Source organism: Platichthys flesus, chromosome 20 (assembly GCF_949316205.1).
Source record: "Platichthys flesus chromosome 20, fPlaFle2.1, whole genome shotgun sequence".
NCBI classification, from domain to species: domain Eukaryota; kingdom Metazoa; phylum Chordata; class Actinopteri; order Pleuronectiformes; family Pleuronectidae; genus Platichthys; species Platichthys flesus.
The window spans coordinates 9,802,195-9,813,754 of NC_084964.1; the positions used below are offsets into that span (position 1 = coordinate 9,802,195).

Sequence of the window (11,560 nt, forward strand, 5' to 3'; positions counted from 1 at the left end):
TGAATTACATTGCAGGTATTTTAAACATACTTTTATTAAAATCATGAAAATGTAATAACGGTCTGGTCATATCTTATATAATGACACCACACTCTCAGGTGCCATATTTATCCAAGATGAGTGTTTTGATATTTAATATCTATTTTTTAAGTACAATTTGTTTATAATATACATGTAGTTTTATGTGAGTAACATTTTGAATGTTACTCACTAGTGATGTTTTCACTAGTGTGTTTCCTCTAAAGTGTATGAATTGTCTTTACCCTAGAAAGGGCCCTTTATATTTAAATACCTTATATGTACATCGAGAGCAGGTCCCCTCTACAGAGGCCGCCATGTTTTTTTTACAGTAGTCAAAACTGGATAAACTAAACACCTTTTGAGTTTTTAGGACAACTGAAGGCCACCACAAGTTCTCTATCAGGTTTCGACATGACAGCGTCAACAGGGTGTCATTTTGATTCAAATTTTAATATCTATGATTACTGACATTTGGATGACACCATAGGAGTTGTATGGAGGGATTAACAAAAAATATATATTTAGTTATTTTACGTTGAAGAATTGATCACCAGTTACTTCAATTGTATTGGATTAGGCTGCAACACTGTTTACGCTTGAAAGTGTTCTGTGGACTCAAACCCTTCCCCCACCCCCTCCACCGACATAGTGGTGAATAGATAATGAGTGGATTTTCATTTTTGGGTGAACTATCCCTTTAAAGAGTGCCCTCATGTTTATAAATGCAACGATAATACTCCAGGGATCACCACTAATCTCTAAATAAAAACATGGACGAGAGTTTCCTATAATCAAGGTTAAATTTATTAAGGTTATTAATCGATTTCTCTTTTTTTTTTTATTGCCGAGCGATTTCATTGACGTCACGACTTCCGCGCGGTCCCCTTTAAGGTTGCCAGGGGTGACGGGCTCACATGTCAGAACGAGGAGAATTGACGTCAGCGGCGGCCGCTGATTGGCTACTGGCCGTATCCGGTGGGGCAGCGGTCCAGGGCTCGGGGAAAAAAAAAATCGAAGCGAGGAGGATCTGGTAACGGTTCGCTCCCGAAAAACATCGTCCATCCCGAGTCTCTAGCGAAGGGCTCGGCAGGAATTCGTACACCTTCCCGTGAGTATCCGCGTCGCTCCCCGTTCCGCGGGGCGTGTGACCTCTGAACAGGCTGAAATTCGCTTCCTCCGTCGCTCGTTTGTTTATGATAGAGCTCAAGATGGCGTCATTAGAGGAGAGCTTTGCCTTTGCACGGAGCTAGCAAGCTAGGCATCAAGCTGGACGCGCTCTGTAACGTTCCGCGCGTCCACAACACTCAGGCTAAAGTGCACGACATTCATTGCTGTCGCCTGTTTGTTGTCCACTTGTTTTTATAAACGCACGCTCGGTGGTATTTCTGTGTCTGGGAGTTGCTTGGCTGCAGCCGTCAGCCTCCTCATGAAGCCTTCCTGACCTAGACGATGGTTCACACAGGGCATTGGCTTCACACCGTCTCTAAAGGCGGTGACATTCACCCAGTTCGAACCCCAGTCGCTTCCGTACATCATCCATCCTGCCTTGTTCTCTGTTGTCACTCGTTCAGCAAGGTCATTCGTGCATCGCCGTGTTGTACCTGATTGAATTGACAGCCCTGTTCTTGGTGTCAGCAGGGAGGATGCTGCAGCTCAGGAACCATGCGATTCACACGTTAGCTGTCTAGTGTGGATATTTTACATTAAACAACTGAGACACGTTCGTTTCTACCACATGGTCCGAACACAGTATCATTTATTTCTGTTGTATAGGTTTAGATAAGAACACGCCTGCCAAGTTCCCTGCACAAGTGTAGTTAGTGACCCAAAGCCTGTGCCAGCCTCATCTTTGATAACATGTCTAGTAATCTCCCTTAGACCTTGTCAGATTAGAAATTATCCCAATCCTATTATACTAATGCACACGCAATATACACTTGTAGAGACGGGCTTGCTCAACAGGACTGTTGGCATAATTACATTTACTCATTTAAAGTTTCTCACCTTAAATACACTTGTTGTTGGTTACAGTACAGGCCTTTCACCCAGAACGCTATGTGAACAAGCTGATATAACTGAGGCCGATCAGATGATCTGGGATCTGTCGGGCTGTTTTGCTCGGCAACAGTGTTGTGTCTTGAAATGTTGAAACCTCGAGCAAATGCACTTGCTTTTATGCTTTGGTCTGTTTCACACTGGATTGATTCACTGGCCTTCACCATTCGTCTAAAGTTAGTGGCCACGGCTGTGATACTGTTACAGCTCTAGCTAGTTCCTGTCTCTGTGACAGAGGGCTTCATTCAGGCTGGTAGAGAACTCTTAATTGTTTTGAATAAATAAACCGAACACAAATGTGTGAGTCTTTGTGTGTGTGCTTGCGCAAGTTTTAATTTGTTGTCTCTAGACAGAGACGTGTGATCGCATCATATGACCAGTTTTTACTCCTGACACGTAGTAGGCGCTCAGGCTCCTTTGAGCCAAAACAACCCCCCAACTCTCTGTGCCTTCTCACTCTGGCTCTATTTTTCTCACATTCCCCTATTTTTCTGTCTGTCCGCGTCTCACCATGACACGATAATTGTCGCTCTCTGGTAGCCCAGCTAGTCCGTGCTGTTCACTGATGATCTAAAATCAAGCCCTTTTTCCCGTTGCTGTCCACTCTCTCCAGTACAAAGGTTAGAGGTCACACAGCAGCATCGCAGTTGTCGTCATGGCATCTGGAAGTACGAACAGTGAGGAGGAGCGGAGCCTGAGGGAGTGTGAGCAGTACGTGCAGAAACACAACATTCAACAGCTGCTGAAGGACTGCATTGTCCAGCTGTGCACCTCCAGGCCAGACAGGCCCATGGCCTTCCTCAGGGAGTACTTCGAGAGGCTGGAGAAGGTTTGTGTGTGTGTGTGTGTGTGTGTGTGTGTTATTGGATTTTGTTTGGTTGTCCTTACTCGTCAGTGGACAGAAAGAAAAATCATTATACAGTGAAAGCTGACCATCACATACTCATGTTACGCCCCACAGTTACTATCTGTCTCCTAGGACTGCTAATATTTTCATAATCCTAATTTATATTTATTTACATTTGGTCAGATTATATTTATTACTATTTTTCAGTAAAACAAAAAAAAATCTATTTAATAATTTTGTCCTTTCAACTCAGAAGATGTCACAGACGGAGAGAATTCTCAGACATTCAGGTTCAAGCATTACATTTTTTATATGATGTCATCAACACTTTTGCCGATCAGGTTTTTGTATTTGAGCTTCTGTAGCTTTTTATAAAATTGTTGTCATTGGGTATGTCAGTTTGTCCAAGAGTCACATAGCAAAAATTAAGTAGGTTATAGATATATATTCAAATCATGATAATAAATCCACTTTAATGACAAAAACATTTCTGCTCAAATATATGAATTATGTTTTTTTTTTTTTTTTTATTTCAACTTTGTTGCACAAAGTGAACCTAATATTATTTTTCATGATTTCTCTAACAAACAATTACAAGGTTTAAATATTAACACTCTTGTATCAGGGTTTCAGAAGAGATGTTCAAAACCAGATACATTGACTATATCAGTAAAAACTCTTTTGGGCAAAGTTACTAATTCTTGATTAAATAACTCCTTAAATTAAATGAAAGCAGACAAGTCCACATACAACAAATGAGATTTCACAAATTGTTATTACTATGAATCACTTATCGGCTTTTGAAACTATGTATGAATCAAAACCTTTGTAGTAGTAATTGATTGAAAATAAGTTTATCATGTTGGAATAACGTTCATCACTTTTTTTATTCTTCAGATTTTTTAAAGATTCTCACCTTACGGTGACCTCGATATCCTCTTGAAGTGTACAACATTACATGCATATTAATATATATATATAAACACATATTTATGAATACATATATATGCATATACTGTAGTATATCTTTGTAGCCTTTAGATGTTCTAAAGCCTTTAGATGTAGAAAAACGCTGTGTTATTTTAAGGAGGAACTTCATGGTAGTATTTCTCAGTTATTTAATTTGACCACTGGATTGAATGTACTTTTTATTTATTAGTTCTCTCTTTATATTTTCATGTATGTGTTCTATATGTTGTAAATGCAGAAATTAAACTGTTTAGTAACCATGTTGCCTGATGGCGCTCTTTTTATTTTTTTTTCACCACTGGCTTCATCCCTTCCTTCCCTTTCAGGAGGAGGCCAAGCAGATTCAGAACCAACAGAAGGCCGGCAGTTCCCGCTCAGACTCACGTGATGAGGAGGTGTCTCCACCTATGAACCCGGTGGTAAAGGGACGCCGGCGGAGAGGAGCCTTCAGCGCAGAGGTTTACACAGAGGAAGATGCAGCCTCATATGTCAGAAAGGTAGACGCACACATACACACATGAGCAAACAGCTTTGAAGTGTGGCAACCGTAGACTGAATATAAAGATGGACGACATAATGGCTCTTCAAATGTGTCTTGACCCCTGGTGTCTGGCTGCAGCTTGGGTCATAAATCCTGCGTCCTCCATGTTATTGGATGAGACATGGACCAAATTAACAAATCAGTTAATGTCATTTTAGGTAGTAGTTTAGGAATATAGATTTTTCCAGTTAGTTAGGTTTTTTGTATTGATTAGATTATCTAAAACATGCTGAAATGTCATGATTGACAGCTGAGACTCAAGTGTGTGCATTCGTGGGACCTCACTTCCATGGCTACATCTCCCAATCACTACTGCACAGACTCGGCTTCATATCCGGAATATTTAGACTTTATCTACGGTCTATGGTTGCAGCAATTCATTCGACAAAAATCTGATACCTTCCATGTTCCTTTAGATTTGTTTAAAGTCTTAAGTGAGTGAAAACGTGCGCGTTGTTTTCTCAGGTCATTCCTAAGGACTACAAGACGATGGCAGCCTTGGCCAAAGCTATTGAAAAGAATGTGCTCTTCTCCCACCTGGATGACAACGAGAGGAGGTATATGTGAAACCGCCGTTGGTTTTTGAAGTTTGGATATTTGTGTCAATGTAATCAGTTGATCAGCTCACAAATCTTCTTTTTTTTTTTTTTCAGTGACATATTCGATGCCATGTTTCCAGTCACCTACATCGCTGGGGAAACAGTTATTCTGCAGGGTAAAGTTACATCTCCTCAGTGTTTTCATTTCAACAAACATTACTCCAGATTGAGACGTGTCCATTGTGATTGAGATATTAACACTACTACTGTTTACACACAGGTGACGAAGGTGACAATTTCTATGTCATCGACCAAGGAGAGATGGATGTGAGTATCTGATTCTGAGCATGGCTGGGCCTGAATATGTTCAAATCATAAATAAATGTGACGTGTTTTTAGTTTTCCCCTTTTGCCATTTGATTTTGGGCCATTGGTTTCTACCCTGCTAATCTGACAGGTCTATGTGAACAATGACTGGGTGACCAGCATCGGAGAAGGAGGCAGCTTTGGAGAGTTGGCCCTGATCTACGGCACCCCGAGGGCGGCCACGGTCAGAGCCAAGACCAACGTCAAGCTGTGGGGCATCGACAGAGACAGCTACAGGAGAATACTCATGGTGAGGACGCATGTTATTGTTCTCGTGGGTCTGACGTAAAGGAAGATCACTGTTGATTTTAAATTGTCTGTGTACATTAGTTTTGTTTCCTGCTGTAACTAACTAATATCCACATATCCATCATCTAACATTTGATTGACTCTAATGCTGAGATGCTGCAACAAGGTTATAATTATTTAATTTTCTTTTTAATGCAATTACACTAATACAACTATATTTCTCTTTAGGGAAGCACTTTGAGAAAGAGGAAGATGTATGAGGAATTCCTCAGGAAAGTGTCCATTCTAGGTGGGTCCATTTTATTTTGAAATAAGGCACAAGGTAAAAATAGAAGAATAGAAGCCACTTGTGTTTGCGTCTGGGATTAAAATAACCTGAAAGAGCATATAAAAATATCTCACTTAAGAGCAAAACTTTTAGATGAGACCTCTTTTGGTCCATCGTCTCAGTTTAGAACTTTCTTCTGTGATCTCTGTCCTCAGAGTCCCTTGACAAGTGGGAGCGTCTGACAGTCGCTGATGCCTTGGAGCCCGTCCAGTTCGAGGACGGACAGAAGATTGTCGTGCAGGGAGAACCTGGAGACGAGTTCTTCATCATCTTAGAGGTACAACTCTCTCCACACTCAATACCATGTGTTACTATGATTCTACCTCTGGAAGTATGAGGAGATGTCCTGTGAAGTTTATTAGTGTCGATGGGGTGTCCGTCTTTGTAGCTGTCCGTCTTTTATTCCATCAGTTCTGTATTTAGCTGTTGGCCCAGTTTCATCAAACACTTCAGAAATTGTTGGATCCAATCGTGACTTAAAGCTGTTTCATGTTTTCTGTTTAACTATTTCAATCCGAGTTTTTTACATGTACACACGCCCTCTGGTGGTGATTGGCAAATGTTGCTTCACCTTCAACATGCATTTGAAATGGTTGATTAAATGATTTGTCCATCTACAGAAAATTTATCAGCAACTATTTACATAATGAAATAATTTTTCTTGTGAAATGCTGCGTTATTACAGTAAAGTGACTGTTGTTAGGTGGTGAGACAATAATACAGTTTGAGGATGTGACCTTTGACTCAAGGAAATTATGATGGGCATTTTTTTAATTATAGATTTGAATAATCCGTAATTTGATCAAATCAAAGATACAACCAAGAAGTAAAGGGCGTTCTCACATACATTCCCTCCAGAAACCTTTAGGAAAATATCTGGACTGCTTGTCTGAAAGCAGCTTGTGACTGAGCATGAGATAATTACAATAAATAATTGGTAAAATTTGCATCTCTTTAAAACCTGCTCGGTTCAGTGTTTTGTGTGTGTTGATTTGTTGAATTGTCTTGATATGTTGTTTGAATGTGGCAAGTCAGGGTTATTACTCTTGAGAGGAATCCATGTGATTGGTTGAGTAATGAACCTGCAACTTATATTTTCCAATTTCAAAACCAATGTACTAATGTCAGATGCTTTTTAGTCATTCAGAGAATATGCTCTTATGGAGATGAAAATGTAGCTGGTGCACCTTCCAATCTTCCATTTGTGTGTGTGTTTTTTTTTGGTTCCAGGGCTCTGCAGCTGTGTTGCAGCGTCGCTCAGAGAACGAGGAGTTTGTGGAAGTCGGGAGATTAGGACCATCTGACTACTTTGGTAAGAGCTGAACAGAATCAAGGCAGTCTTTGATTTCTTTTAATCGATTTGTGCTGTCAATTTGTCATCTGTGTGGTAAAAGGAGAACAAGAGTCTCTAAAATATGTTTGAAAATGGTTTGAAAGTATGAGTACAGTCCTGTTTCTCGTGATCAACAATAAGGTGTTTGTTCTTACGGAGATTAAGGAATAATAAAAGGTCTTATCAGGCACCTTTTAAACACACGGTTACAAAGTGCTTTACAGGTTAAAAAAGGAAGAATTGACAGCAAACAATAGTAAATAATAAAAAGAGGTTTGAGGTTCACGCAACATTAGAGCATGAATATAAAAATAATAACGTTAAAGATGAGAAAAGAGTAAAAACAGAGTATAGTGAAAGAATACAAATAGTTAAACCCGAGCTAGAGTTTAAAATGTACGTGTTTGTGTGCGCTCCCCAGGTGAGATCGCTCTGTTGATGAACCGTCCCCGTGCTGCCACCGTGGTCGCCCGCGGCCCCCTCAAGTGTGTCAAGCTCGACCGGCCTCGCTTCGAGCGCGTCCTGGGTCCATGCTCCGACATCCTCAAACGCAACATCCAGCAGTACAACAGCTTCGTCTCGCTGTCTGTCTGAAGGGGGCGTCTCTCTCCTCCTCCTCCTCCTCCTCCTCTTCCTCCTCCTCCTCCCCCCTACCTCCCTCTCCTCCACCCCCCCTACCTCCGTCTCCTCTTCCACCCTCCTTTTAGACCCAGGGTCCACCAATGCAATTTGCTTTTTTGTCACTTTCTTCTTCTTTCTGTTCACTTTTTCTCCTCCTCCCTCTTTGTTTTCCTCAACGCTGATTTCGTTGTTACCACCCGTCAGGCAGAGGTGACTTTTAGCCATTCACCAGCGCTTGTACCAGCTGCTGTACGCTACCTTGTAGGCACAGTTACATCACGTTAATTATGTTATAAATGTATTTGCTGGTTATGGTTTTATTTTTTCGAATTAAAACACATAACGGGATTGTTAGGAGATCTGAAAGACACTTGGGTCTCACACTGATGAGACAGGACAATCAAACTTTACATGGCGCTTTGTTACAGATTTATGTTGTAGGTTGAAGTGAAGAGGACTGATTCTTCCCCCGAGTTTTTCTTTTTGGACATCAGTCAGATGAGCAGTGTAGAGCAGAACCTAGAAACTGTAGGAGGCAGGAAGAGTTTGACTGCTTCGAGTTTAGTTTTTAGGTTTCAGCTGCGACCTGAAGCTCCGTTTCTTATTTTACGGTGGCCGTTGTGATTGGTATGATGAGATCGGTGATTTTTTGCTTAGTTTGGGTGAGCTTGTGCAACTTAAAGGTTCTTATTTAATTGTGAAGCTACCAGGCTAGTGCCAAATGTTGGTTATTTAAAAAAAAACGCAAAGATGCATAGCTGTGGAAATGCAGTGCGTGTTCTGTTCCCCTGGCTATTTGAAGCCCCCCAAAACAGGAAGAAGTTATTATTACCCTTATCATCCTCTTAATCGGTAGAATGACCATACAAGAACTGCCTTGACTACTCTGAGGGGGAACAAATTTAAAAAAGAAAGGAAAAAAAAACAAGAGTATTAAGTGTATTTCAGTATTCATTTTTTTAGTATATACCAAATAACTTGGTCACTCTTCTGCTATGGTTTGTAATCAAAAATATTATCATAGTATAGAAAAAATCGATCATTGTTCTATTACTATCATTGACGAAATGATAAACTTATGGTTTGGAGTGATGGTGATCTTAAAAAAAATATGTTTAACTGTCTTTTGTAAACACTTATTTTTCCATAAATTCTATTTTAGGTGTCCAGTGCCACAAAGTAAATAAATGCTTCTTCTTGACAAAACAGTATGTAATTGTATTGTGTAAAACGTCATGGGTTTCAAACTTTTTAACAATAGATCAAAAGGGTAAATACAGGTTTATTGAAGTGACGTCTTGGAAGAAAAAAAAAGTTTAAGCAAACCAGGTGGTTTGTGGATTTTCAGGACATCCGAAGTATTTATGTATGGAAGCATCACAGGCGAGCTGACGGGCAGCGTGAGCAGATATTTATTTAAAACTAGTGTCATTGCTTATTGCCTATTTGAAAAAGGTGGCTGTCTTCTCATCAGAGTAGCTTGTGATCTGTTCTCTATGCTTACTTGGCATGATGTTTTAGGCATCCAGTGATCCGGTATGAATGGAAGCGTGAATTTAAAAAGAAAAAAACGAAGAAAAAAAAAGTGTCCTGCAGCTGCGTGCAGACGCAGGACCTCTGTCAAATATTTGGTTTGTTACTCCCTCGCTTAACTGCTTCATGACTATTTAGATAAAATGTTAAGTCTTTTTCTTTCTTTTTTTTTTTTGTTTTTGTTTTGAAAAGATCTTTACCAAATCACACAATGTTGACTTCTGGATTTTCAGCTCAACTCTTCATTCCTGCTTCACTGTCTTTTACCAGAAACCACCCAGAACCAGTCACATCTCTGTTTCTATTTCTTTTGTTTTTGTCTCACTCAAAGCACTTGTACTCGCTCGGAACCGAGATGTGTGTTTGTACGTCCAAAACCATTTGATTTTGGTGCCGATTGCAGGGTCGTCAGATAAGCAATGAGAGTTTTAGTTCATGGACATTTTTTTTCTTTCTTTACAGTTATTTGAGCATCTTCACGTGTTTCCTCCCTCAGCCCTCGGGATGTCCTTGTGGATGTGGTTACATGTGGATTTGTGTTGATCCTGATCCACAGGAAGTGACTGTGTTAGGGGCGAGGGTTTCATGCACCTTTTTGTCGACGTATCGTTTTCCTGTAAATAGCGACATCACCGGTTTTATTCCAAAACGTTTTTAGCCACACTGCAATCGTCCCGGTTTGCCTTAGCTTACCTTACCTGGGCTTACAGTAGTAGTCGGTCACTCCTGCTAGCCCGACCTTCAGTGAGTTTGTTAGACCTGCCGCTCGAGAGAGAGAGCAGCAGGCGATCAGAGGACCATTCTTTTTCTATTCTACCCTGTATTCAGTTTGACCTCCTGTATGTGCAAAGATGTTTATCCTTTTGGTATAGATTGTTCCAGATGGCAGTTTAAGCAATAAAAAAGTAAAAATGATTCGGTTTTGACCTCGTTCTTTTTTCAATACTTGTGTTGCATTTGCAGGGACATGGTTGAGCTCATGATGTTTATTGTCAAAACGCTTGTAATGACACTAAATTAAATCAGGTGCAATTTGTTAGGAAGACAATCCATTTACAGCTTCAACTAGTAATCATTTTCATTATTGATTCATCTGCTGATGGTTGTTCTTTTGATATGTTCGGTATCTAAACTATAAGATAGTAGTGAAAATGTAGTTTCCTAGAATCCAAGTTGACATCCTGACTTGAGGGTGAAAAACAGTTTTTTACCTGCTGGTCCGTTTCCAAAAAGATGTAGTATGAGTTTTGTCCACCAGGGGGGAACGTAACTCTACCCTCAGTCTAAGGAATCTAAAGCCTCTTGTATTCACTCATTTCTGCTCAAAAACACTGTATTCAAATTGATGCCAATACATTTGAAATACACATCCTCTATAATTCCTCTCTTGTAAATTCATTATTTAAAACAGGGTGGATTTAGGTCCCTAAAAGTTTTCCTCACTTTTAAACACAAAACGCCTAAAAGGAGAAGAATTACATTTTCCTGAATTCCGATCGAATGGTTATAAAAAAGTAATAATTTGGTATGTTTTTCATCACTGGTCTTCAATTTAATTTCAAGTGGTATAAAGTGTGTTTGACTTTATATGTTTTTGCCCTGTGTTTTTGGTAGATCGTCTAACTTTCCTTCCCAAGGAGGATATTTATGACTCCTGACAACTTACATCATATATCCATGCAGTGATATTTTCTGATGATGATCAAAAGTTTGAAACTTGATTATCATTAACATTTTTAACTGTACTTGAGAAACAGCGACATTGCTGCTTCAAAATTATTGCTCGTAGTTATTTGGGGTTATTTTAATCAGTCATCCTTCACATGTGACACGGTTTTTAAATCTTTATTCATGCTGCTGAGTTTTTAGTGAAGTTCAATTCATGTATTTGTGCTTGAGAGCATGTTTTATGATTTCGATGCTTATCAGGCTCCCTCTGCTGCTTCTAATTTGGCAGAATTCACCAACATGGTTTCCTTTAAATAGTTGTGGTTGTTTCTAACTTTGATTAAGAACAAATTAAACAGAGAAGACTAAAGTTCTGACATGAAAACACATTCATAAATGCTTCAGATTTATTGCAGTGCTGTAACATAACACACATGTGTCGGTTTCTATGGGTTGGCCGTGTCTCCGTCTTAGCCTGTTTTACTTGACA

General features: G+C 39.8%; 1 protein-coding gene across 1 annotated transcript; it reads left to right on the forward strand.

The window, feature by feature from the left end:
• The first annotated feature begins 972 nt into the window (after positions 1-972).
• Positions 973-10,317, forward strand: LOC133931738 (cAMP-dependent protein kinase type I-alpha regulatory subunit). The gene is made up of 11 exons (XM_062378678.1): positions 973-1,129; positions 2,690-2,905; positions 4,219-4,389; positions 4,899-4,990; positions 5,087-5,148; positions 5,253-5,299; positions 5,430-5,588; positions 5,816-5,876; positions 6,071-6,192; positions 7,146-7,227; positions 7,670-10,317. The coding sequence occupies exons 2-11, from the start codon at positions 2,732-2,734 to the stop codon at positions 7,840-7,842; spliced, it is 1,143 nt and encodes a 380-aa protein (XP_062234662.1). The 5' UTR covers positions 973-1,129; positions 2,690-2,731; the 3' UTR covers positions 7,843-10,317.
• The last annotated feature ends 1,243 nt before the right edge of the window (positions 10,318-11,560 follow it).